This window comes from Sciurus carolinensis, chromosome 4 (assembly GCF_902686445.1).
Source record: "Sciurus carolinensis chromosome 4, mSciCar1.2, whole genome shotgun sequence".
NCBI lineage: Eukaryota > Metazoa > Chordata > Mammalia > Rodentia > Sciuridae > Sciurus > Sciurus carolinensis.
Window position 1 is genome coordinate 68,803,039 of NC_062216.1, and position 26,456 is coordinate 68,829,494.

The 26,456-nt window shown below is 38.8% G+C and overlaps 2 protein-coding genes across 2 annotated transcripts in view; both read left to right on the forward strand.

Moving 5' to 3' along the window:
• The first annotated feature begins 996 nt into the window (after positions 1–996).
• Positions 997–4,301, forward strand: Rhno1 (RAD9-HUS1-RAD1 interacting nuclear orphan 1). Its single transcript, XM_047550372.1, is given in 4 exon segments — positions 997–1,023; positions 1,026–1,163; positions 2,770–3,006; positions 3,008–4,301. Coding segments are annotated over 4 exon segments (720 nt in total). The 3' UTR covers positions 3,326–4,301.
• Positions 4,302–5,456: 1,155 nt separating this feature from the next.
• The window catches only part of Tulp3 (TUB like protein 3), a 54,144-nt gene continuing 33,144 nt past the window's right edge, over positions 5,457–26,456 (forward strand). Inside the window, exon 1 of the mRNA XM_047549012.1 lies at positions 5,457–5,580. Within this exon, the coding sequence (XP_047404968.1) occupies positions 5,540–5,580 (41 nt within the window). The 5' untranslated portion in view covers positions 5,457–5,539. The remainder of the gene's footprint in view (positions 5,581–26,456) is intronic.

A 26,456-nucleotide genomic window follows, 5' to 3' on the forward strand; every position in this document is an offset into this window, starting at 1 on the left:
AAATATGATCATATTCCTTCTGCTTGAAAATATTCAACTACTCAGGCTCAAATCCAAATCATATGGTCTCACCTGGTTTTTCTACCTCACCCTGACAACATGTCATTTCTTACCTCAGTTCTCACCCTCATCTTTTATACTGTGAATTCACAAGGTAGGCTTTGTATATACTGTTCCTCAGGCTGGACGACACTCCCTGCCTTTTTGCTTCTTTGAGCCCTTCCCATAGGTCAGGTGTATCCATGTCCAGAAGTCTCCCATGAAGCAAATGGAAACATTATATTGAAATATATTGTACTGTATTGTGTTGAAAATGTCTGTTCTCTGCTAGACTTTCAGTTCCTTTTCTGTTTTACAGTGCTAGGGATAGAACCCAAGTCTTCATGCATGCTTAGCAAGCACTCTCACTGAGCTACTCTCCCTGTCCAACTCTGAGCTCTTTGAAGACAGGAACCTCTCTGTACTGCTACAAGTGTTTGGCATTTAATAAGTGATTATTGATAAATGGTTATTCATTTATTATGTTCCCAGCATCCAGTATGACAGTTAACAGAACTCAATAAATGTTTACTGAATAAGTCTTGTTGGATGTGAATACTGTGTTTTTGCTTGGTGGTCTAGGTATTAATATTAGAAGTTGTGCTTCCTGGGTGTAGTGGTGCCAGTCTATAATCCCAGCCACTTGGGAGACTGAGACAGGAGGATTGCAAGTTCAAAGCCAGTTCAGCAACTTAGTGAGGATCAAAGCAGTTTAACAAGAGTTTGTCTTAAAATTAAAAAAAAAAAGGCTGAGCCTCCCACAATCTTGAGGTCAGGATGGTAGTTTATGGTAGAATTGACTGTCAGGGTATCAGAAAGAGCTGGGGAATCATCTGAATTATTTTCTCACAGCTTTTGTTTCTTCTTTACAGGCATGGGTTGTAATTGGAGCCTGTTTCCACAAACCAAGGGCAACCAGCACCATGAGGTTACTAACTGCCCTTCATTTACCTATTTATGCCTCCCAAAAAAAGACACTGCCAAGGTCCCACAAAACTCCGCTGCTATTCCACCAGCAACCACTGGAGGGCCCCAAACATCACTATGGAGCTCCACAGAGGCCCATCACGCACACTGGACAGGTGCCCAGCAAGCCTATTAACCGTAGCACCATCACTTCTTGGGTAGGAGATTCTTACTTCAATTTCTGTTAGGCTTTTTAGAATGCCAACTCTTAATTGCTGGGTGTGTTGGCGCACACCTGTAATCCCAGTGACTGGGTAAGCTGAGGCAGGAGGATTGCAAGTTAGAGGCTAGTCTCAAACTTAGCAAGGCCCTAATCTTTTAGATCTTGTCTCAAAATAAAAAGGGCTGGGGATGTTGCTCAGTGATTAAGCGCCTCTGGTTCAGTCCCAAGTACCAAAAAAAGAAGAAAAGAGGGAAAAAAAAAAAAAAAGAAAGAATGTCAACTCTTCTTGAACCAGGGCTTCCAAGGAATAAATTCCATGGAAATAGGGACATGGAAGCAATGTATGCTTTCTGGCTGTGGTCAGCCATCTTCCCTGGTATATATTCTTTTCTCCAGTCAGACCTGGGTATGGAATTAGAGCCTTACTATCACATTCCTCTGCAAACATTTGGTGTTAAAGTTTCTTTACCCAATAACTGGGTAAGAAAGCCAGACCATTGGCAAACAAATAAAAAATGAGATTGTTCTCTGAACCTTGTGTGAAAGTAGAGTAGCTAGGTACCCTGTCCACTGTTTAATGGATTGAACCTTGACAAAAAGTCCACAAAATGGCACATACCATATTTGCCTGTTTAAAATCCCTGAGTGAGACTGGGAATGTAATTCTGTGGCAGAGTGCTTGCCTTGCATTCATAAGGTCCTGGGTTCAATCCCCAGCACAAAAGAGGAGTTGAGGGGGAGATCCAGGAAGAGAATATAGCTACTTTATAACAAAAGTAGTGTAGTAAAAGGGCCAAGAGCATATGCTCTGCTTAACAGTGTTTAATAAACATTAAACATAACTTGATCGGGATAGCTCGGAAGAACTGTCACTTCCTTTGTTATTATGGGAGAAAATTACAGTTTAAAATTCTGTGGATGAGAATGGGAATGAACATTTATGGAGTAATCATGGTGTCCCAGGTCCTCTATACATGATCTCATGCCCTATTCTTGCAATCTGCCATTTATTTACTGATGTCCTTCTTTGTGTCAGGTACTCTGCAAGGTGTTGGAAAATCAATGGTGAAATCAGATTAGTGGTCCTTGTCTCATGATATTTTTTTTTGTTATTTTCATTTTTTTTTTAACTATGTATTGAACCCATACCTTGAGCATGCTAAGTATGTGCTCTACCAGTGAGCTACATCCCCAGTCCTACCCTCACGAAGTTTAAAGATAGTTAAACATTTGTAGCTGTATGATGTGATGAAGTGAAAGAAGCATTGTCCTCTCTCTTACATCTGAGGAAATTGAAAGCCAAAGAGATTGAATAACTTGACCAAAGCTCCTGTCTTTTTCTAATGTTGTTTTGTTGTTGTTGTTATAATATATTTTTTGTGGTGCTGGGATTGAACCCAGGGCCTCATGCATGCTAGGTATAGCACTCTTATCACTGAGCCATACCCCTAGCCCCTTTTTCTATTGACAACTGTTTTAGTTTTGTGTCCATCAATATAGTGGGACCCCATTTAGGGTTCTGCTCTTTGGATATCATTTTATTGCCTAGTTGGTTCACCTCACCTCTTTTTTTTTTTTTTTTTTTTTTTTTGGATCCTTAGGTAACACCTCAGTTTGATACAACTGTAGAAAGTTGTTTCCCAGCCCACCGGAAACATCATCACCAAGACCAGGCAAGACATTCAAGCCGAAAATCTACCTGCAAGTTTCCGTGTCTAACATTTGAGAGTCCGCAGATATCTTCCAGTTCAGAGACACTGGGGATCCCCGAAGTAACAGGGTGCCCCAATCAATCAGAAAAGGACATTTCTAGAAAGCCCTTAATTCCAGTGCTCAGTCCCCCAAAGCTGTGGGGAACTGTCAGTACATGCACTTCACAGCTTTCCTTATCTGTTTATTCCACCTGATATTCAGACCCCAGAGTCATCTTCTTTGAAGGAGGACTCCATTTCCTCAGATCAGAGGGAAAACAGCCTTGAAAGCTGTATCCTTCACACTAGTACTCCTACCAGCCCAGAACCTGGACCTATTCTGGTTAAAGACACCCCTGAGGAGAAGTATGGGATAAAGGTCACGTGGAGGAGACGAAGACACCTGTTGGCTTACCTCAGAGAAAGAGGGAAGCTGAGCAGAAGCCAGTTCCTTGTGAAAAGCTGACTGTATTTGTTGGACATCATTCTCTCTCATCAGCAGTCTCAAAAATTGCTAATTTTTGTAACATTGATAAAGTCATTTTTCTGACTCTAAGAGACTTTCTTGAAAGAATAAAATAAAAATAGTACCAACAGGAAAACATTTTAACTAGAGCCCTAGAGTTGCAAGGGAATTCAGTTGCCAGATTGGCTTTTAATATTTCATAAATAGGGGGCTAGAGTTGTAGCTCAGTGGTACTGTGCTTGCCTGGCATGTGTGAGCCACTAGGTTCGATTCTCAGCACCTCATAAATAGATAAAATAAAGGTCCATCAACAACTAAAATATGTACATATTGAAAAAATATTTCATAAACAGTTAAATTTAATGACATGAACTGTTCATATTTTTCTTGTTTAATTTTTTAAAATATCTTGCAGTAACTTTAAAATGTATGTAAACAAAGGGCTACAGAAAGTTCTTAGAAAATTTTGCTTCTGTTAGTATTGTAGCAATATTGCCTATCCACAAAAAGTCATTTCCTTTAACTATTATCATTAATCCTTTAATTGTCTCATTTAAACTAATTAATTCCACTATTACTCAATGTGGGGATTTTTTTTTTTTTCATGCTAGGTTAGCACTACCACCTAGCTACTACAACCCCAGCCCTTCCCACAATTTTGAGTACTAACTCTGAGGCTCAGCGGCAGCTTCCTCTAAGACCTAATGGATGCAAAAAATCAAGGCAAACTCATCAGACTTTTTATGATTGACTGCCACCTTTCCAACTTTGGCTTATCCGAAAAGGCAAGATGAAATGGAGCAAGCCCTATTTTAAGGAATACAGTGGGATGAGGGATCACAGACTAGTCACTTATGTTTGCTTCTGTTTTGAATTTTTGTTTCCAACTGAAGAAATTTGTAAATATTAAATAGGGTGGGGAAAATGGTTTCTTATACTAAGGATTTAAACTGTAAATAAATATGGAACATTTTTCAAAGAATACTGCTTATGGTAATTAATGCAGAAGGACTGCCCAGTCAACAAGATGTATCAGACATCATTTTACCCATACAAATGCAATTTCATTCAACCCCATCATTTAGCATTTAATATCCTATTCTGTCAGGTTATGCTTATTTTATAGATGGGAATTTAAAGCACAGAAAATGAACCACAGGGGTTAGGAAGTGATTCAGTTGTAGAGCACTTGCCTGGCAAGCTGATGTCCTAGGATTCATCCCCCACTTGGGGGAATGAGAACGGTTAAAATGGACCATGTTCAGCGTCATACGGTGAGTGGAAGCTGACCCAGTGAGTGCAATGCTCTGTTCTAGCTTATACTGTTTTATGTCTTAAGTTAACTTCTGAATTCAAAACCAACGTGAAAACTTTGACCTCAAAATGCTAGTCTATGTGTAGTAACTTTTGTCAGGAAATTCTGTAGGGGCTATATGCTATGTATATGCTGGTAACGAGAAAGGAATGATGGGTTGGGTACGTGATTTATTTGAAACGAGAGTATAAGTTTACCAAGTTTAGATAGTGGCTCTCATGGGATAAGAATGTTTGAAGAAGGTCCACAGGCAATAGAGAGGTAGATGGATTCTCCGGTGTGCTTTCAGAGCAGGTTTGGGGTTTATCAAGAAGCTTGGATGGAGGCTGAAGGAGTGTTTGCAGTTGAGGACACAAGCGTGGTTCCAGGAAATGCTCTGGTATCAAGGAAAGGACCCGGCTGCGAAAAAGCTGGCGGTAGAGGTCTTGTAAATGGAGAACCACAGACTCCTGTAAGCACTCTGGGTGGTCTCGGTACACTGCAGGGGTGCGGGAAGCTGCTGTGTGTGGCGGATTGGGGGGGTGGGCTTCCCCTATCGAATCGCTTCTTGGCGAGCTGGAGCCCAGGCAACTGAGATCACTGCCTTCTGCCCTCTACCGCTGCTCGCTGCCCGCTACCCCGCGGGGTTCTTCAGGGACTGAGCCCAGGCGAGTCATCTCCGCCCTGGCGCAGGCGCCTCTAACTCCCGCGCTCCTCCCGCCCCCTAGAAACCCTCCCGCATCGCCGGCTGGCGTCAGTAGCCAATGAGAGAGGAGCGGTGGGTCCACGGGCCAATAGGCGGCGGCGACAGTGCGGGGTGTGGTTGCCAGGGGCGGGGTCCGGCTGCCGGCCAGACTTGCCACCCTAGCATCGGCGGTCCAGGGGTCTGGTGGTTAAGTGCCACTTGCTGAGCGGCCGGCATGGAGGCGTCGCGCTATGGACTCGGACCCCGGGGGGACAGGTAAGAAAGGGATGGCGGCTGGGATCCTATTGTACGGGGCGGAGGGTTGAAGCGAGAAGGTGGAGGGCTTGTCCCGGAGCTCTGCGGGCAGCGGGCGGGGGCTCGCGTCGGATCCCGAGGGACTGTGGCGAGGCTGGAGGCGAGCCCCCTCTCCCCAGTCCCAGGAGGACCACCCGCTGTGTAAAGGCGAAGACGGGAAGCAGCGGCTCTGCGGTCTGCGCTGTGAGCAGACTTCTGTTCAGTTCCCCGCTTGCGAACTCCTGGAGTTTTCATTACAAGCTCGCCTTGCCCACTCTGGGCCTCAGATTTCCCTTACTGGAGATTAATTAGCACTGCTCGGCAAGCACTGCCCAGTAGTGTCATAACTGAGATTGGTTGGACAAAGTCTTTCGGGGAGTCGAAGCGAAACGTTGTGGCTGATATTTAGTAATTTGCTCTAATGCCATTGCTTATGGCAAGTAGTGCTGAATTCTGGAACGGAGTCTGAGGGCTGAGAATGCAAAGTTCTTTACCTTTTCTCTGTTTTCCAGTAGTTGTCTCTCATTCAGGACCCTCTTATTTTCGAATGTTCTGTACCCCTTGTTTGTGCCCCTCTTTCTCTGCCGTGTCCCCTCTTTCTGCCTCCACCAGAAGAGCAGCCTAGGAAAGAAACGATCTAAAATCTCAACCTGTCTATTTTCTTGTTAGCTGGATTCGTGGAAAGTTAATGAAGAGCCGTGTGAAATTATTGACTCAAAACTTTGGCATAGTCTGAGTAGAAGACAACTGTTTTCTTGACTCTATTCCATTACCATGGCAAATTCAAATTTGGCGTGTAAGGGTTTAGTCTCATCTAGTGTATAAAAAATTTTAAACCATAAAGTTCCACAGGAGAGTTGGAGTATAGAAAAACCCATTTTCCTCTTTCATCAAGTTCTGTTTACATGATAGCTACACTCATGAAATTTCTTCACTGTGCTTTTTTTCCCCGCAAGTTGAGAAAAATAAATTGATACTTGCTAAGTTTAAGTATGGAAGTGTAGGAAAGGTGAAGTTGGTACTCATTTTCTCTGGCTGAATGCAGATGATACTTGTTTAGCTGTGGGAACTTAATTTTTAATCGAATTAATTTAAATCGGTAATTTTCATGGACACCAGATGTTTGATACGACTCTTGATTTTGGGGGGGGGAGGAATTGACGTTGATATTGTGGCCAGGAGGCAATTTTTAAAATATTTATTGGACCAGAAGCTTAAAGATATCATTGTAAAGGTTTTTTTCCCTCCCTTTTTTCTTACCAAAGAAATTTTTTAAATTGACATCAAAGGGAAATGTGAATCACTGAATGTTTCTCTTGCCCTACAGTATTGTTACCTAGGTAAAGTTAATGCTTTTTTTTTTTCTTTTTTGATACCAGGGTTTGAACCCAGGAGCCCTTTACTACTGAGCTACATCCTCAACCCTTTTTATTTTTTATTTTGAGACAGGGTCTTGCTAAATTACTGAGGCTGGCTTTGAACTTTCCATCTTACCAAGCCACTGGAATAACAGGCCTGTGCCATTGCTCCTGGCATTTCTATCAGTATTTAGCTCATTTGTTGCTAAGAAGGAATGGATGTCTTTTGGGGTTTTGACTTCTGTTTATGTATTTAATACTTGTTTTTTATATATTTATTTATTTATTTATTTAAGTTTTTTTGTTTAGTTTTGTTTTGGTACTGGGGATTGAACCCAGGGTGCTTTACCACTGGGCTACATTTGAACCCTTTTTTTTTTTTTTTTTTTTAAGTGCCAGGGATTGAACCCAGAAGTGTTTAAACACTGAGCTACATCCCCAGCCCTTTTAAAAATATTTAGAGAGAGGGTCTCACTGAGTTGCTAAGTGCCTCGATAAATTGCTCGAGGCTGACTTTGAACTCACAATCCTCCTACCTCAGCCTCCTGAGCCACTGAGATTACAGACCTACCACCCTGTCAACCCTTTTTATTTTTTATTTTGGGACAGTATTGCTAAGTTGTTGAGGCTGGCCTCCAACTTGCAGTTCTACTAACTCAGTCTCCTGAGTCACTGGAATTACAGGTGTACACCACCACACCTGGTTATTTAATGTTTTCAATTAAATATATTGATAGGGATTTTAATGTTAATACCTTTCACTGGGAGGAAAATTGACTTTTAAGTTTACTGTGATTTTTTTTTTCATTTGAATTATGTGACTGTTTTACTACAAGGCGGATTTTTTTTTAAAAAAGTAGAAAGTTAATGAACAAACTTCAAATATTTTTTCTTATATCTGAAATATATAGTGAAAGTTGGAGATGAAATTTGAAACTACACTCAGGCCCTGTGTTGAGGCCAGACATTTTATAAACTGATTCCCTAGAGATGATAGGGATTGTCTAGTGTTGGGACTTAAGCTCTCTCTCCCCTTTGTAAGTGATACAGAATTGAAGATGTGGTTCTCTGTGTGTTGTGACCTTGTGACCCAGAATGGTCTAAGAAAGTCCTGGTCTGTGATTTATCTATGTGCCATGGCTTCTCTTTAGAAATATGAATAGTAGTTCTGATTTGAAGTTGTGCCAGTCTTGTTACTAATAAAATGTAACATGCATGTATTTCTTCAATTGTGAAGGCCACATAAAGCTCTAGAAAGGAAGAATAGTCCTATTAACAACTTTCTTCCAAGGTCTTTTCTGTTCCAGGCAGGCTGATTCAGACATCTTTTGCAATGGTTTTAATTTCTGGCTTCTCTTATTCTTTCCAATGGAAATTCTGCAGTTTTCCTGGCATTGGTACCCACTGAAAGAAAAAGTTAATGCTTGTTCATACCAAAAGGGAAAGAATGCTTGAGTTGCTCAGAGGAACTAAAGCTGCCTTGCTTCAGAGTATTTTAGAGTTTGGGATCTGAATAATTCCCTTAGTTCCCCTGCTGAAGAGTAACTCTGTGGTGGAATGAAGTCTTCTTTCAAACTATAATTTCCCATAGGCTGTTACTGCTTTCTTTCCTCCAAATCAGTTCACCAGGAATAACTCCTTGTACTACTAAACACTAAATATCTTCTGTCTAGTCAGACATCCTCGCTGTTGATAATAATGAATGCTACAAAAATTTCCTGGCTTGCTTAAGCTTGAATCTACTTATTCCTGAGAGAAGGCACATGTCCACACATTAATCCATGTGTTGTCTTTAATATTACTTTTTGGGGGGTGGTGCTGGGAATTCAACCCAGGACTTTGCACATACTAAGCTCCCACTCAACTTTTGAGCCACACTTCTTCCCTCTTTATTAACTCACTTTTTAGGAGTTGTTTTTTTTTTTTTTTTTTGAGGGGCCGGTACTGAGATTTTGAACCCAGGACCTCATGCATGCCAAGCAAATGCTGTACCTGTGAGCCACATTCCCAGCCTAGTAGGAGACTTGGTAACGAAGATGTCATGTCTGTCCCTTTGCCTTAGAATCTCCTCTGGCAACATTAAAAATTACTATTATGCCAGTCAACAGTTCTGAACTGGGGATTGGAATACTTTTATTCTTTCTAAGATGGGACCTGATGTTTTGCTGCAAACAAAAACAAAGCATTATGGTGAGGGGGAGCCCTTGGAAGCTTTCACTGGCTTTCTATCTTGTCAGCTTTTTACCATCCAGCAGTGTGATTTTGAGCAGGTTATCTACTTCTTAGGCCTGAATTTTCTCTTCTGGAAATGAGAGCTTTTTTGAATTCCTTCAGTAATTTATAATAAACTGATACAATAACAAATACATATATTTAAACTGTACATAGTCCAAATTCAAAAGATACAACATGAAATTCAGTAAAAACTAACTCTTCTCATTACCTCCATGTCACCTATTATTGGTAGATTTCTTAGGGTTCCACAAAGATAAATACTTTTTTTTTTTTTTTTTTTTTTTTTTTGATGAGGGGAGGTGCCCAGAATTGGACCCAGGGCCTTGCTGAACTAAGCACGTAGGGCCTTGCTGAACTAAGCACGTATGTTACCACTGAGCTACACCACAGCCAAATGATCTCAATATTCCTTTCCCAAGGAATTCAAATTTGGTTATTTTGACTTTTTTAGAAAAGAATATATCATCTAAACTCTGATATCTACTTTCATCATTTTTAGAGTATGAATTATAGTTGCAAGTTTGGTTTCTTTACTGTGACAGTGTATAGAGAATAAAACTATAATGTAAAATTAAGAATTATTTTTCAGACAGCCTTCTGAAAAATTAAATTACTGCTTTTTAGCCTTGCAGGAAGAAACTTCATTGAATCTAAAATTTGCCTTTGATTTAGGTTTTGGAATGAAGGAGCTTTAACAGAGGATTGATTTATTTGCGTATTGTAACAGTGTATTTTGTTGCAGTAATTTGATATGTCTGAAAAGCTTCAGGCAAAATTAGGGAGGAATGTTTGGTTGAAGTTCTTAAACATTAAACTGGTTGGGTTGTTTTTTGGGGGTGGGATGGGGCTGGGGAGTGGTACTGGGATGTGTTCTACCACTGAACTGTATCTCCAACCCTTCTTTTTTTTTTTTTTTTTTTTTTTGAGACAGGGTCTTGCTAAATTGCTGAGGCTAGCCTCCAATCCTTCTGCTTCAGCCTTCTGCAGTCACTGGGATTATAGATGTGTATTAAAATGCATTTTTAGAAAGGGAAAAGCCTGACAAGAAAAAATGATCAATACTAATATTGTGTGTCCTTTGTAGACTTCATGGTATAGTCACATATTTGATTTCCTTTGAACTTCATAATTCTGAAGAAAACAGAGCAGGAGCCATTAATTTTATAGATGTGAAAATTAAGGCTCAGAAAAGTGGTGATAGTGGGTTGTGGTGGCGCAGGCCCATAGACCCAGATGCTTGGGCTCAGCCTGTGCAACATAGGAAGACCCTGTCTCAAAAACAAGGCAAAAATAGAGCATGGTGGTACATGACTGTAATCCCAGCAGCTCAGGAGGCTGACGCAGGAGGATTGCAAGTTCAAACCCAGACTCAGCAACTTTGAGGCCCTAAGCAATTTAGGGAGACACTATCTCCACATAGAAAATAAAAAGGACTGGGGATGTGACTCAGTAATTAAGCACCCCTAAGTTCAATCAATCCCTGTATCAAAAAAGTAAAAATTTTAAAAATTTAAAAAGGAAAGAAAAAAAGAAAGGTTGTAATATGTCTACGATTACAGAGGAAATAATGGCTGGCTCAGTGACACATACCTGTTCTCAGCCATTTGGAAGACCAGGGAAGGAAGATCTCAATTTCGAGACCAACCTCAGCAATTTAGCAAGACCCTGACTAAAAATAAAAATAAAAAGAGCTGGGGACATAGTTCAGTAGTAGAAGGATCCCTGAATTAAAATCTCAGTACCACCCTGCCACCACCAAAAAGGAAGAAATGATGTAGTCAAAACTAAAATCCGGCTGAGCGCCATGGCACACACTTTAATACTAATGACTTGGGAACTAAGGCAGGAAGGTCACAAGTTCCAGGCCATTCTGAGCAACTTAGAGAGACCCCATCTTAGTAATAAAATAAAAAGGACTGAGGACTTAGCTTAGTTGTAGAGTGCTTGCTCAGCATGCTTGATGGGGTCCTGGATTCAGTCACAAGTACTGGAAAAAAAAAAAAAAGGGTAAAATCCAGTATTTTCACTTGTAGTGTCCTGTCTTATGATGTATTATCAGAATCTCTACTTCAGCTATTCTGAATGTCATGTGTGTATATATAAATGATAACTACTGATTACATTTTAATCATTTTTAGAGCAAGCCGTTGAAGAAATTAGACATTTGGACAGTGTATAAATTAGTACTGATTTATCCAAAGAAAAGAAATATTTATTTAGTTTGCTCGTGTTTGTTTGTTTGTTTGCCATGCTGGGGATGGAACCCTAGCTAACTAGCAGGCGTTTGTACCACTGGGTTATGCCCTCAGCCCCCAAAAGTATTTCTTAGGTATCATCAGGCAAAAGATTGTACTTTCATCTTTATACAAATAAATAAATAATGTTCCTGAAGAGAGAAAATGTAACTCCTGAAAAAGAGAGAAACAGACAAAAGTAGAAGAGACTTAGGTTCAGAGTACTATCTATTTTTGAATCTACCAGGAATGAATGCATTCTGGTTCAAGTCATACATTTTAAGTAACCTTTCTGTTTGGCTCACTCAAAGGAATTCTTTTTGCATTTGCTATGTGGGTCATGCGAAATCTAAAGAGGTTCGCTTTAAAATAATTTTCCTTCTTGTGCTCTTTGGAGCTCTATGAATGCTCAAATCAGGTGCCAGCTTTTTTGTCTTCTCACTGCCTCCCTCTTCCCTGGCATTTTCTCTGCTTTCTATGTATCTACTAAATGGGCCTCTTAGGAATGGATTTTAATTCCCTGGCTTCAATTAAGTTAACTCCAGATTGCGGCAGTTTTTTCAAGTAGAAGACAGCTAAGTCTAGAATACTAACATTTCTCCTTGGTTGAGGAAAGATAGATTTCAAAGGAGTCTCTTCTGGCAGTTCTCATTTGATTCCAGGAGCAATGTTTTGTTCTAGCCAGATGTGTCTCAGCAAATGTGAAAATATGGCCTTCTATTATTGACATTTAGGACTTGGACAAGGTGAACTTATTTGTCAGTGACTTAAAAAAATACTTTACTTGTTGATCACCTGTATATCTTCTTCTGCAAAGTGTCTGCCCATTTCCTTAGCCCATTTATTGATTGGGTTCTTTGTATTTTGGGTGTAAAGGTTTTTAAGTTCTTTATAAACTTTAGAGATGAGTGCTCTGTCTGAAGTGTGTGTGGAAAAGATTTTCTCCTACTCTGTAGGCTCTCTTTTCACATTATTGATTATTTCCTGTGCTGTGCTGAGAAGAAACTTTTTAGTTTGAATCTATCCCATTTATTGATTGTTGCTTTTATTTCTTGCGCTATGGGGGTCTTGTTAAGGAAGTCTGGTCCTAATCCAACGTGATAGAGATTCGGGCCTATTTTTTCTTATATTGGTGAAGGGTCTCGGGCCTAATTCCTAGATCCTTGATCCATTTTGAGTTGAGTTTTGTACAGGGTGAGAGATAGGGGTTTAATTTCATTTTACTGCATATGGATTTCCAGTTTTGCCAGCACCATTTGTTGAAGAGGCTATCTTTTCTCCATTGTAAGTTTTTGGCACCTTTGTCTAGTATGAGATAACTGTACTTACGTGGGTATGTCTCCATGTCTTCTATCTTGTACCATTGCCCTACAATGGTCTATTTTGTGCCAATACCATGCCATTTTTGTTACTATTGTTCTGTACTAGAGTTTAAGGTCTGGTATTGTGATATCTCCTGCATCACTCTTCCTGCCCAGGATTGCTTTGGCTATTCTGGGTCTTTTGTTCTTCCAGATGAATTTCATGATTGCTTTCTCTATTTCTATGAGAAGTGTCATTGTGATTTAAATTGGAATTGTGTTAAATCTGTATAGAGCCTTTGGAAGTATGACCATTTTGATAATATTAATTCTGCCTATTCAAGAACATGGGAGATCCTTCCATCTTCTAAGGTCTTCTTCAATTTCTTTCTTTAATGTTCTGTAGTTTTCATTGAAGTTATCTTTCGCCTCTTTGATTAGCTATTGCTGCAATTACCTGAAATGATCGTTAGTTTGAACACAAAATCCGATGACCTTTTTCTCCTTTGGTGCTGAGGATGGAACCCAGGGCCTTGTGCAGGCTAGGCACTAAGCTATACCCCCATCTCTGCAAAGGCCTCTTTGGCTTAGAAATTTTGCTATCTAAAAACAGCAAATGAACTGGCATTTTGAATGAAAAGATTTTGACAAATTTATTGAAATACATAGTGATGAATTCCTGACTCTGTGCTGACCATTGCAGTGAGCACATATTGTCGGTGGTGCAGTTTAGCACAGTGAGGTGGAAAAGAGTAAGATTTGTGAGCCCTTCTGGCTCTTTTCATGATCAGCTGTGTGACCTTGGGCAAACTGCTTCATCCTATGCTTAATACCTCATGTATAAAATGGGATTATAGAACCACTTTGTAGGTTTTCGTTGTTGCAGCATGAATTGAACCCAGGGGCTAACCACTGAGCTACATCCCCAGCCCCTTTTTTTGTTTATTTTGAGACAGGGTCTCACTAAATTGCTAGGGTCTCACAAAATTGCAGAGACTGGCTTTGAACTTGGAATCCTCGTGCCTCAGCCTCCTGAGTTGCTGGGATTATAGGTATGTACCACCACACCCTGCTATACAGAAGGTTTTGAAGGGTGATAAGTGAAATCATCATAGTATTGCCAATGAAGATAAGATTAAGATCATACATTTCTTTGTAATGTTAAAAGGATAATGTAGAGCTGGGTGCAGTGGTACATGCCTGTAACTTTAGTTACCCAGCAGAATGAAGCAGGGAAATCCCAAATTTGAGGCCAGTCTGGGCAACTTAGTGAGACCCTGTCTAAAGTTTAAAAAGAAATTTTAAAAGGGATGGGGATGTAGCTGGTGGGCAAGTACTTGACCACCATGTGTAAGGTCCTGGGTTCAATCCCAGCACCACAAATAAATAAATAGTAATGTAGAGTAAAATTTTATGTAATAGCAGTAGTTACTATTTGTCGAGTGCTTGCTATGGACAAGTCATATTTAATCCTTACCATAACCTTATATTTAGTCCTCACAATAACCAGGTGAATTAGCGTCATTGACTTTACTTTTGTCAGCGAGGAAACTTGAGTCTCCCCATGTTTGTTGTTTTGAAAACTGCTCTGACCACACAGCTGTGTTTCTCTTAATAGGGAATGCAACCCCTTAGTTTGAACTAATGCATACTAAGCCAGGGATCAGCAGATCTTTTCTGAAAAAGGCCAGATAGTAAATATTTAGGTTTTGTGGGCCTCGCAGGCTCAGCCCCAGTTATTCAGCTTTGCTACTCTAGCACAAAGCAGCTGTAGATAAAACCTAAGTAAGATTGAATTATTTATAAACATTGAATTGTGAATTTCATATAATTTTTATACCTCCAAATATTGTTTGTATGAGTTTTTAAAAATTATTTATATTTCTGTTTTTAGTTGTTGATGGACCTTTGTTTTATTCATTTATTTATATGTGGTGCTGAGAATCGAACCCAGTGCCTCAACACATGCTAGGCAAGGGCTCTATTACTGAGCCGTAATCCTAACCCTTGAGGGTTTTTTTAATCTTTTAAAAATGTGAAACTATTATTAGCTCATAGGCAATATAAAAAGAGGCAGAATGGCTCTTTGGCCCATAGTTGTAGTTTGCAGCCTCTTTGCTAAATCACAAGAATATTTCTGTATGGAAGGTCAGTTATTCATATTAAGAGGGTAGTAGGGGTTGTTTTTATATTAAATGGAACCAGTTGCTTTATGGTTCCATTTATTGTTCCATTTATATGGTTCCAAAATTTATTTTTTTATATTTTGGTACTGAGGATTGAACCGAAGGGTGCTTAACCACTGAACCACATCCCCAACCCATTTTATTTTGGTACTCGGGATTGAACTCAGGAGCACTTGACCACTGAGCCACATCCCCAGCCCTATTTTGTATTTTGTTTGGAGATAGGGTCTCACTGAGTTGCTTAGGCACCTCGCTGTTGCTGAGGCCGACTTTGAAGTCCTTATCTTCCTGCCTCAGCGTCCAGAGTTGCTGGGATTACGGGCATGTGCCACTGTGCTCAGCTCATTTTATTTTTTATTTTAAAAAATAGTTGTACTGAATTGCTGAGGCTGGTCTTGAACTTGCCATCTTCCTGCCTGCCTTTACCTCTGGAGTTGCTGGATTATAGATGTCTACCACCACACCCAACCCAAAATTTAATTTATAAAACAAAACATGGATTTTAAAGATATGGGGCAAGGTATACCTCAGTGGTAGAGCTGCCCTGGGTTTTATCCCTAGCACCCACCACTCCTGCCACAAAAAAAGATACAATGTTCTGCTTGGGTCAGGGCAACCTCTGGCCTGTGTCATGTTCTGGAATCTGTTTACTGCTCCCATTTTCAGGGCTTCTCTGCTCAGCACTGCCTTTTACCCCTCCTACTCTGACCCCTAATGAGGCTAGAGGAGCACCAGAAGCAACAAACCATCAGTCCAGCTGGAATTATTCAAAATGTACAACCACCAGGCTCAAAAGTGAGGTCTGATCCATTTAGCAGGAAGGGAGAAGGCTATCCCTGGACTTGCATGCTGAAGCAGGAGGATCACAAGTTTGAGGCCAGTCTCAGTAGTTTAGCAAGGTCCAGTCTTAAAAAATAAAAGGGGCTGGGGATGTAGCTCAGTGGTAATTTGCTCCTGGATTCAATCCCCAGTACCAAAAAAAGAAAAAGAAAAAAGTAAACATCTTTAAAAATCACCTCACTATAGAAGGATGGCTGTGGAAGAAAACTAATGCCATCAATAAGAGGACTTTTAATAATAGACTGGATTAATTGAGTTTTTGAACTTTTTTTGGGGGGTACTAGGGAACTTGGGGGCACTCAACCACTGAACCTATTTTGTATTTTATTTAGAGACAGTTGCTTAGCACCTCACCTTTGCTGAGGCTGGCTTTGAACTCGAGATCCTCCTGCCTCAGCATCCTGAGCTGCTGGGATTACAGGTGTGCACCTGGTTGAACTATTTGATTAATCTTTGTGTATACCGTGAAATAGGGGTCCAGATTAATTCTTTTGCATGTGGCTATCCAGTTGTCCTAGCACTATTTAATTGAAAAGATTATTCTTAACCTACATTTTAAACTAAAGTGTCATTGAACATCTTTATAATTTAGTACCAATACCTCTTTATACTTTAGTACCTTCATATTTCTTTTTAATGTCCACAAAGTATTATTTTTTTATAAATGTATCTTATTGTGTACCTGTTGAAAGACATTGAAATTATGATTTCTCCCCCTATGGAAAATAATGAAGTAATAACATCCTTGTTACGTATGTCTTTTGTGTATTTGGGGTGTGCAGAGTTTAAATTTTGGTAGATGTTGCTAAATATCCCTTTCAAAAGGTTATTTAAACTTTTTCTTGAGTATTTTATGAATGCCCATTTTAAAGTGGAGCACTTACCATCCATTCTTGTTACTCAGTCTATTGCATGTGCATAGTGAGTACACAGTAGATACTCAAATATTGGAAGGCAGTAAATTAGGCGGTAAAAGTGAAGGGCCATTTGCAATATGGATCAAAGTCAATCTAAGCTGATCAGCAGAAAAGATCCCAAATGGACACTAAAGTCTTGGCAAGATAAAAAAATTAAAGTCAATTAATTCAGAATTCAACAACTTACAGCCAATTTACGAGTGAAAACAAGTACCAAGGTAACCAAGATGATGTAACTGATTTTTTTTATTTTTTATTTTGGGTAGGGATTGAACTCAGGGGCGCTCACCACTGATTCATATCCCCAGCCCTATTTTGTATTTTATTCAGAGACAGGGTCTCATTGAGTCACTTAGTGCTTTGTTTTTGCTGAGGCTGGCTTAAACTCAGTCCTCCTGCCTCAGCCTTCTGAGCTGCTGGGATTACAGGTGTGCCCCACTGTGACTGGCACTAACATTCTTGTGTTCTTTTTTAAATTTTATTTTATTGGTCATTCTTGTGTTCTTGGTGGATGAAACCAAACATATTTTTGAGACCAAGATTTTGACCTGGCAATTATGATAGAGAATTGCCACAAAAACTTTATCGGAAGTCTATAAGGGCTGGGGTTGTGGGTCAGTGGTGGAGTACTTGCCTACTGTGTGTGGGGCCCTGGGCTAAATCCTCAGCACCACAGAAAAATAAAGGTATTGTGTCCACCTTTTTTTTTTTTTTTTTAAAGTCTATAATAAAAGAAATTTTGATTGATAGTTGCTGAGTTCAGGATTCTAGTTAGCAAAATATAGTTGCATTTATAATGGCAAGATATACCACCTTGGAGATACAAAGGTTAATCAGCATTTGGCTCTTGGATTGTGACTTGATAAAAGAATTAACATTATTATCAGTGCAAATTTAATAGTGTGTTTTAAAATCACTCTTGCCAGTTTTTCTGACAAAGTATCATAATCCTAGGATAACCTATCTTGGCCAACAAAACAATTGTTCTATAGCTGATACTGTAGTAGGGTTTGAAAACATTGTCCCAGTTATGCCTTTAACTGAGGAAAGAAGCCAAAGAACAGAACAGAAGCCTCTGTCATCTCAATAACTGACTTCGTTGCACCTCTAGAAATGCACTTTACTAAGGGTAGACTATGTAATGTGCGTAGCTAATAGAATAGATACTATTATAGTAAATCTAAAAAGGGTTCATCTCAGGTTTAAAACTGTAAAGTTTTCTTTTTCCTTTTAAAGAAAAATATTTTTTGATCCTTCACACACAAATAACAATGATTTTAAGTTTGCAGCATTTCTTATTGAAATTGTTACTAATAATTAGGCAGTGTAGTCAGGGAATCCTTCTTGATTGGGAATTTGAAAACTTTGATAAACTTTATGACATTGCTACTCTCATTTTATCATTCTTATTATTTTCCACAGTCCTATAGGTTAAAAATGAGGATAATATTGTCTAATTTTTACCTACTTTGCAAAGTCAAAGCAGGAATGTAAAGTTTAAGTAGGAGGAATTTTCTTTCTTGTAATTTTTTTTTTTTTTATGGTACTAGGTATTGAACCCCTGGTGCTTAATCACTGAGCCACATCCCCAGTCCTTTTTATTTTTTATATTGAGACAGGGTCTCCCTAAATTGCTTAGGGCCTCACTAAGTTGCTGAGGATGGCTTTGAACTCAAGATCCTCCTGCCTCAGTCTCAGAGCCACCATGCCAGGCCTTTTTTTTTTTTTTTTTTTTTTTTTAAACAGCTGCATGGTGTTACACTGTCTGGATAATCTATACTTTAACCAGTCCTCTATTAATCAATATTAGAGTCATTGTCTTTTGGTATTATAAACAGTGTTTTTGTTTTTGTTTTTTTGCGGTGCGGGGATTGAACCCACGGCCTTGTGCTTGACAGGCAAGCACTCTATGAACTGAGCTATATCCCCAGCCCCTCAAAGTCATATTTTTAAGAAAGTTAATAAGGATAATAAAAATAGTAATTCTGTGGTGTTGCCTAAAGAAAGATTTCTCTGTGTTTGTTTGGATTCTTTGGTGATGAAAATTTTTATATTTCTTTTCAAGGTATTTATATTTCAGAAATATTAAGAAGAACAACTATGAGATAATTATACAATTGGGATTTGTATTTTTACTTATTTATTTAAATTTTTTTTATTACTAATTTGTTTTATGTGGTGCTGAGGATCGAACCCAGTGCCTCACCCATGTGAGGCAAGTGCTCTACCACTGAGCTACAGTCCCAGTCCCTAAAAATTTTAAATTAATTAAACTAAATATTTTTTTGTAGTGCTGGAGATAGAATCCAGGACCTCATGATGCTAAGGCAAGCACTCTACCATTGAACTGCATCCCCAACCCCAGGGATTTTTACTTTTTGGAAATAAGAAAATAATGAAACTCTGGGAGCTATGGGAAGATTGGAGTGAAAGAGATTGACAATGTTTATGATAATTTATGGAAACTTCAAGGTCAGTTTCCCTCCCTCCTTGATAAACTATACCAACATAGGTCACATAGTTTATTTGTAGCTGCTTGAATTTATTAGATGCTTATTATTATTTTAAAATTAGTACATCACTTTATTTGGCACATATTTTCTTTTAATTTTTATTAATGGTAGGACTATTAACATAAGCTATTTTGAGCACTGACTGCATCTTTTAACTCTTGTATAGCACATAGGTAAGATAGGGATTCAGAAAATTTTAGTAAAAATCTAATGAGTGCTTTCGGTTTTGCCAACTACTGTTCTAAGCATCTTATATTTATTAGCTTGTTTCAGTTTGTTGTGGTGGTGGTGATGGTGCTAGAAATGGAATGCGGAGCCTGAAGCATGCTAGACAAGCTCTCTACCACTGAACCACATGCCCAGCTCTTTGTTTAAATCTTATGTTTCCATATGAAGACAGTATTATTATCCTCATGTTATGTGTGAGGAACTGAGGCAGGCAAGTTACTGTTATGTAATTTGTCCAAACTTACCTTACTTAGTAGAGGAGCCATGATCAGAAAAGTCAGATCAGAAAACTCCAAAGCCTGTGTTTGTATTTATTCTTTATATAGTTGATTGACTTTCCATTTACTCTTATATGTTCTATGAGATCATTATTATCATCCCTGTTATTAAGGAATGAAAATGCACAAAAGTGAAATTGCTTGCCCATGTTATCTGCACACCCTTTTGGATGCATTCACGAAGGCCTGAAGTTTGTGCTGTTGACAAAAGGTCCTGCAGAGAATAAAAACAGCCTGATTTTCCTGGACTTTAGATAGCATGGCTATTCAGCAGTGAAGGGTTTTGCTATGGTTAAGATGGCAAATTATATGTTTAAGTAGGTTGTTTTTGTCTTCCCTGCTAAAGTTTATCTGTCAATTTGGTGACTTTTTTTTTAACAGTAAGAAAACAATTCACAAGGAAGCTTTTATTTTTTAAAAATAGAGTTGAGGCAGCAGGAAGCAAGCATGGTTATTTATTCACTGTGCTCTATAGAGAGAAGTTGTTTGTGTTTGTGTTTCTATGTCAGCTCCAGAAGAAACCTTCTAGTAGTGGTAAGCATTATGTTCCACTTCAGTTGTTGACTTTTCATGGACTTGAAAATTCCAGCTGCAGAATTCTCCTTATATGCAGACTTGAAATGCTGTTTCTCACTGACATTTTGTTGTATAATTTCCCATAGGGGGTATGAAATTTGGAATGACATAGGTAGTTGAAAGAATTATCAAAGGGATCCCTAAGAACAAAGACAAGAGAATGTAATTGGTTCTCTTCATTGGGTGCTGGGGATAGAACCCTGGGCCTTATGCTTACAAGGCAAGCACTCTACCGATTGAGCTATCTCCCCAGCTGCCTCTTCCCACTGTTAGCAATGTTCTGAATTCCTCTAGGGCTATGTGTAGGTTGGGGCTTGTCATAGCAGCAGGTGAGAGTGCTTCCCCTTTCCCTTTCCATTTACTTTTCTGGTCACTTGGATTCATCTACAGACCTTTATCAGTTTACCCAGAGTCAAATTTATAAATGTTTGTCATAAACATAAATTATTTTTTCTGATACTGGAGATTAAACCCCACTGAGCTACACCCTTAACCCTTTTTAAGTAATTAATTAGTTAATTTGGTACCAGGGATTGAACCAGGAATGCTTAATCACTTAATCACTGAGCCACATCCCAATCCCCGCCCCCTTTTTTTTTTTTTTTTTTTGAGATGGGGCTTGCCAAGTTGCTTAGGGCCTCACTAGCTGAGATTGGCTTTGAACTTGAGATCCTCCTGCCTCAGCTTCCTGAGACACTGGGATTACAAGTGTGCACCACCATGCCTAGCTTTATTTTTTTAATTTTGAGACGGTCTCTCACTGAATTGTTTAGGGCCTTGACAAGGTGTTGAGGCTGACCTCAAACATGTGATCTTCCTGTCAGCCTCCTGAGTTGCTGGAATTATAGGCATGTACTACCTGACATGAGCATAAATAAACTGTTATATATTTATGGAATAGAATACTACTTAGCAATAAAAAACAAACTGCTAATATATACAACAAGAAAATGAACAAACCCATAAGTTTCCTGTCCTTTGTAATCCATTTCTTCTCACCACACTCACCTCAGACATTTATTGATTTGCTTTTTGTCAGTATTGATTTGTTTGCATCTCCTAAAATTTTATATAAATGTTCCAATCCTACATGTTCTTTATTTGTTTGGCTGCTGCCGCCTCTTTTATTTTTTATTTTTTTCCCAGTACTGGGAACAAACTCAGGGCCTTGTGCATGCTAAATGTAGTTTTTTTCCTTTCTGTGGCAAATGAGAGTCCTGCATAGAATTTGTTTATCCATTCATCTGCTGGTGGTCCTTTGAGGTGTTTTCAGTTTGGAGCTATTACAAATAAACTTACTATGTACTTTTGTGTATAGGTTTTTTTGTGGCCATATTCTTTCATATCTTAAATTTGAAGTGGGATAGTTGAAAAAAAATAGTAAGTAAATATTTGCCTCTTCACAATAATTGCCAAACTGTTTTTCCAAAGTGATTGTACATTTACGTAAAATGCTGCTTGACCAGCAGTGTGCGTTCAAGTTGCTCTACATCCTCACCAACACTTAGTATGGTCAAGTTTTTTAAATTTAACCATTCTAGTAGATATGTAATGATATCTCATTGTGATTTTAATATGCATTTTCCTAAAGACTAACAATGTTGAGTATCTGACCTTGTGCTTACTGACCATTTGTATAACTTCTTCTGTGCCCAGTTTTTAATTGGGTCGTTTATCTTAGTAAATTAATACAAATTCTTTAGATTCTAAATATAATTCCTTTATTGGATATATGTTTTCCAAAAACAGATGCACTTTTACATTCAGTGGGACTCCATCATGCTGTATCAAACACTTCGTCTACCAAACATAATAACTTTGCCTGGTGTGTTGGTCAGCTTTTCCTTTGTTGTGTACAAAATACCTGACAAGAACTACTTAGAGGAGGAAACATTTATTTTGGACTCACAATTTAGAGACTCAATCTTTAGTCAGCTGACACAATTGCTCTGGGTTTATGATGAGGCAGAACACCACATAGGAAGGCCATGTTGGAGGAAAACTGCCTCATGGCAGCCAGGAAGCAGAGAAGGACAGGAGAGAAAAAACATGCTCATGTGCACACAAGCATGCTAGGGACAAAATATAATCCCCAAGGGCACACCCTAGTGACCTATTTCTTCTAGCCACCCTCTACTTGTCTACGGTTACCACCCAGTAGTTCAAATTAAAATGATTAATCCATCAAATCTATTGAATGAATTAATCCACTGATTAGGATACAACTCTCATAATCTAATCATTTTACCTCTGAACTTTGCTGCATTGTCTATTGTGTTTCCAACACATGAACTTTTAGGGAACACTTCACAACCAAGCCATAACATCTAACCTATATGACTGTGCTCGGAACACTTACATTAGCTATTAACCATAGTTAATGTAAAATAGACACAGGTCTATTTTATAATAAATTACTGAATATTTCATGTAATTCATTGAATATTATGCTTTTGAAAATGAAAGAATTGTAAGTACAAATTCAAATATTGAAGCGTGACTTCTACTGAATGTGTATTGCTTTTACACCATCACAGGTTGAAAAATCACTGAGTAGAACCATCCTAAGTTGCAGACCATCTGTATTTTCTTCCAGTTTGTAACTTGCTTTTTAATTTTCATAACTATATCTTTTCAGAACAAAGTTTTAAAATTTTTGATGGAGGCCAATTTGTTGATTTTTAAGTACGTGAATTTTAAGTAAGTCGTAATCAAACTTATAGTTCCTCCTAGAGTGTTAAATCTTTAAGCATGAATAAACGACTCGATATAAGTGGAAAATTTGCATGATATTGTTTTTTGTAGCTATTATCTTAACCTTCTTTTTCCCCTTCATCTTTCCTGTAATATATCTTACAAATAATTCTTTGTCACACATAGTACATTTTATCCGATATGTTGAATTGAATCACCTTTGTGTGTGTGTGTGTGAGTGTGAGTGATACTGGGTTGGAACCCAGGGCCTCAAACATGCTAGGCAAGAGCTCTACCACAATGCTATACTCCCAGCCCCCAAATTTTCATTAATTGTATTTCTTTTAACTTTGTGCAAGGAGCTTATTACTAAAGATTAGCAGTTATGAAATCCTTCAACCAAAATGAATACAGCTATCTCTTAGTTGTCTTTATCAGTACTACTGACATTTTTTTGCATTTAGTAAAGTAGGGCAAACCATTCCTTCTTTTTGTTTTTTTCTTATCTGTTACTAAGTGCTGAGACTGCAAAGTATCATTCCTGATGTTAGGAAGCAGATGCAGTTGTAAAGGAAGTGTTCTCTCAAATTACTCTTAGGAAAGCCCTGGTTTCTCTCGCATACACTTCAATTTTGCAAGTCCTGTCCTGCAGCTTTCCTGGCAAGGGTAATGTTTACTCCCTCTAGGACCACAGAAGAAGCCTGTTTAGCCTCCTGCGTCTCTGGCTCTGCAGATGTCAGTGAAGTGCTGAGTACAGCATCCTTATTTTCTGAAGAGGTAGGCTTAAGAAATGCTCCTGATTGCTTAGCCACAAAGAATTTTGTGTGACTGACAACTCAAAAATTTACTCATTTCGAAGACTGAGAGAGCTTGACAGGAATGTTGAGTATGTAACATAATCAAAGAATCTACTGGGTCTTTAATACATTGTTAAATGCTCTGAATCATTTGGCAGCACTGTCTTTGGGGTATGGCACTAGACAGCAGTTATAATGAGTAATATTTTACAGTAGGCTCCAAGTTTCTCTGTTATTTGACTTTGGGCAGGTTTCTTTATTGTTCCTACCATCTCCATTTCCTAGAAATACAGTGGTGTAATTTAAGTGCTAGATAAAAGGGTGGAAAGATTCATAAGTGTACTCAGTTCATTACTGTGAAACAAACATTTAGCAAAATATTTTAAAAATATTTTTAGTTGTAGATGGATACAATACCTGGATTTTATTTGTTTATTTTATGTGGTACTGAGGATCGAACCCAGTGCCTCACACATTCTAGGCAAGTGCTGTACTGCTGAGCCACAATCCCAGCCCAAAATGGGTTTTTTTGTTTGTTTTTATTTTGAAAAAGCTTATTTTTCCAATGAGTTGAAAGAAAAGTACAATTGATAACCTATACCTTTTCTCCTGAACTCATTGCTTATATGTATATTTTAGTTACTTCACTTAAAATCTTTATAATTAGACTTATAGAAAAATTGTAAAAGTATGAGAGGCCTTATTTGAATTTTCTTTCTTTTTCCACTAATGTCTCTTTTTTTGTCTGGGATCCAAATCCAAGATCCTATAGTGTGCTGAGTTATCGTGTCTCCTTAGTTCCTCCAATCTGAATCGTTTCCTTTGCTGACCTTGACACTTTTGAAGAGTACTGGCTAGTACATTTTGTAGAATGTTTCCCCGATTTGGGTTTGTCTGAGTTGCCTAATGATTAAATTAAGATTATGACTTTTTTTTTTTTTTTTGCAGTTCCACAGATGTGCTGCGCCCTTCTCAGCACATCATAATAGACACAACATAATGTCACTACATCTTATACTAGACATATTAAGAGTTAAGACTGGGGTTGTAGCTCAGTGATAGAGCACGTGCCTAGCAAGTATGAGGCACTGGGTTCGATCCTCAGCACTACATATAAATAAATAAAATAAAGGTATTGTTTCCAACTACAACTAAAACTATTTTTTAAAAAAAGAGTTAAGGTAGTGTTTCCCAGGTTTCTCCACTATAGCATTACTATTTCCCCCTTTGAGATCACTCTTTTAGAGGAAGTGCTGTGAATGTGTGTTTCCTTCCCAATTTCATCTGTTGCCCCTAATCACCAAGGTGATGGTATTAGAAGCGAGGGCCTTGAGAGAGGACGAGGTCATGAAGATAAGAGTCCTCATTAATGGGATTAGTGCTCTTATGAAAGAAACACCAGAAAATTCCTTTGTCCCTTATACCAAGTGAGGATGCAAAGAGAAGCTCTGTTGAGCAAGGAATAGTTCCTCCCCAGACACTGTTGGCTCCTTGACCTTGAACTTCCCAACTTTAAAAACTGTGAAACATATCTGGGTGCAGTGGTACATTCCTATAATTCCAGGTATTCAGGAGACAGGAGGATCACAAGTTTGAGACCGGCCCAGGCAATTTAGTGAGACTCTGTCTCAAAAAAAAAAAAAAAAAAAAAAAGCTGGGGGGGATATCTCAGTGGTAGAGTGTTTGCTTAGCTTGTGCGAATCCCTGGTTCAGTTCCTAGTGGGGTTGGGGGAACTGTGAGAGAGAAATCGTTATTGTATATAGCCATCCAGTTTATGGTAGTTTGTTACAGCAGTCAGATAGACTCAGACAATACAAATACTGCCTCATCATACTTGTACCTACTAATGTTATCATCCATTGATGGTTTTTGCCTGCAACACTTATTTTGCAGTGTTTGCCTAATGGTGATTTTGTTTCCATCAATCCTTTATTAATTTGATATTTTTCTCTGTAGGGAAGAACTGTTCCTTCCCTCCATTTATTTATTCATACTTAGTATGGATTTGGGGATACTCAGAGAAGTATGGCCCCTCCTTACTACCCTGTTCTCATTCCCTCATTATTTCCATCTCAGTCTTACTCTGAAGGACATTCTAAACAACCACAAAACAATCACATATGGGAGGGACCTTCACATGTACTCTATGCTCTCTCTCTCTCTTTGTTTTTGTTTTTGTTTTTTTTTGGTACTGAGGTTAACGCAAAGGCGCTTAACCACGGAGCTGCATTCCCTACACCCCCAGCCCTTTATATTTTTTATTTTGAGACATGGTCTTCCTAAATTGCTTATAGCCTCACTGAGTTGTTGAGTCTGATCTCAAACTTGCAATCCTCTTGCCTCAACCTCCTGAGTCACTAGGGTTACAGGCATGGGCCACTGCAAACAGCTGTCATACTCTTCTCTAATATACAATCTTAGCCAGCTATCCTCAGTGCACCCATCATAGTTTTTACCATGTGTATATTTTCATCTAGAATTATGTTTGCTTGCCAGAAATCTCTGCAATCTGTTTTAATTTAACCTAGAACACAGCTGGGCACGGTGGCCCACACCTGTAATCCCAGCGATTTAGGATACCGAAGCGAGAGGATCACAAATTCAAGGCTAGCCTGGGCGACTTAGTAAGACCCTGTCTTTAAATAAAAAATAAAAAAGATGGGAATGCAGTGACAGTCTCATTAATTCCTGAGGCTGGCC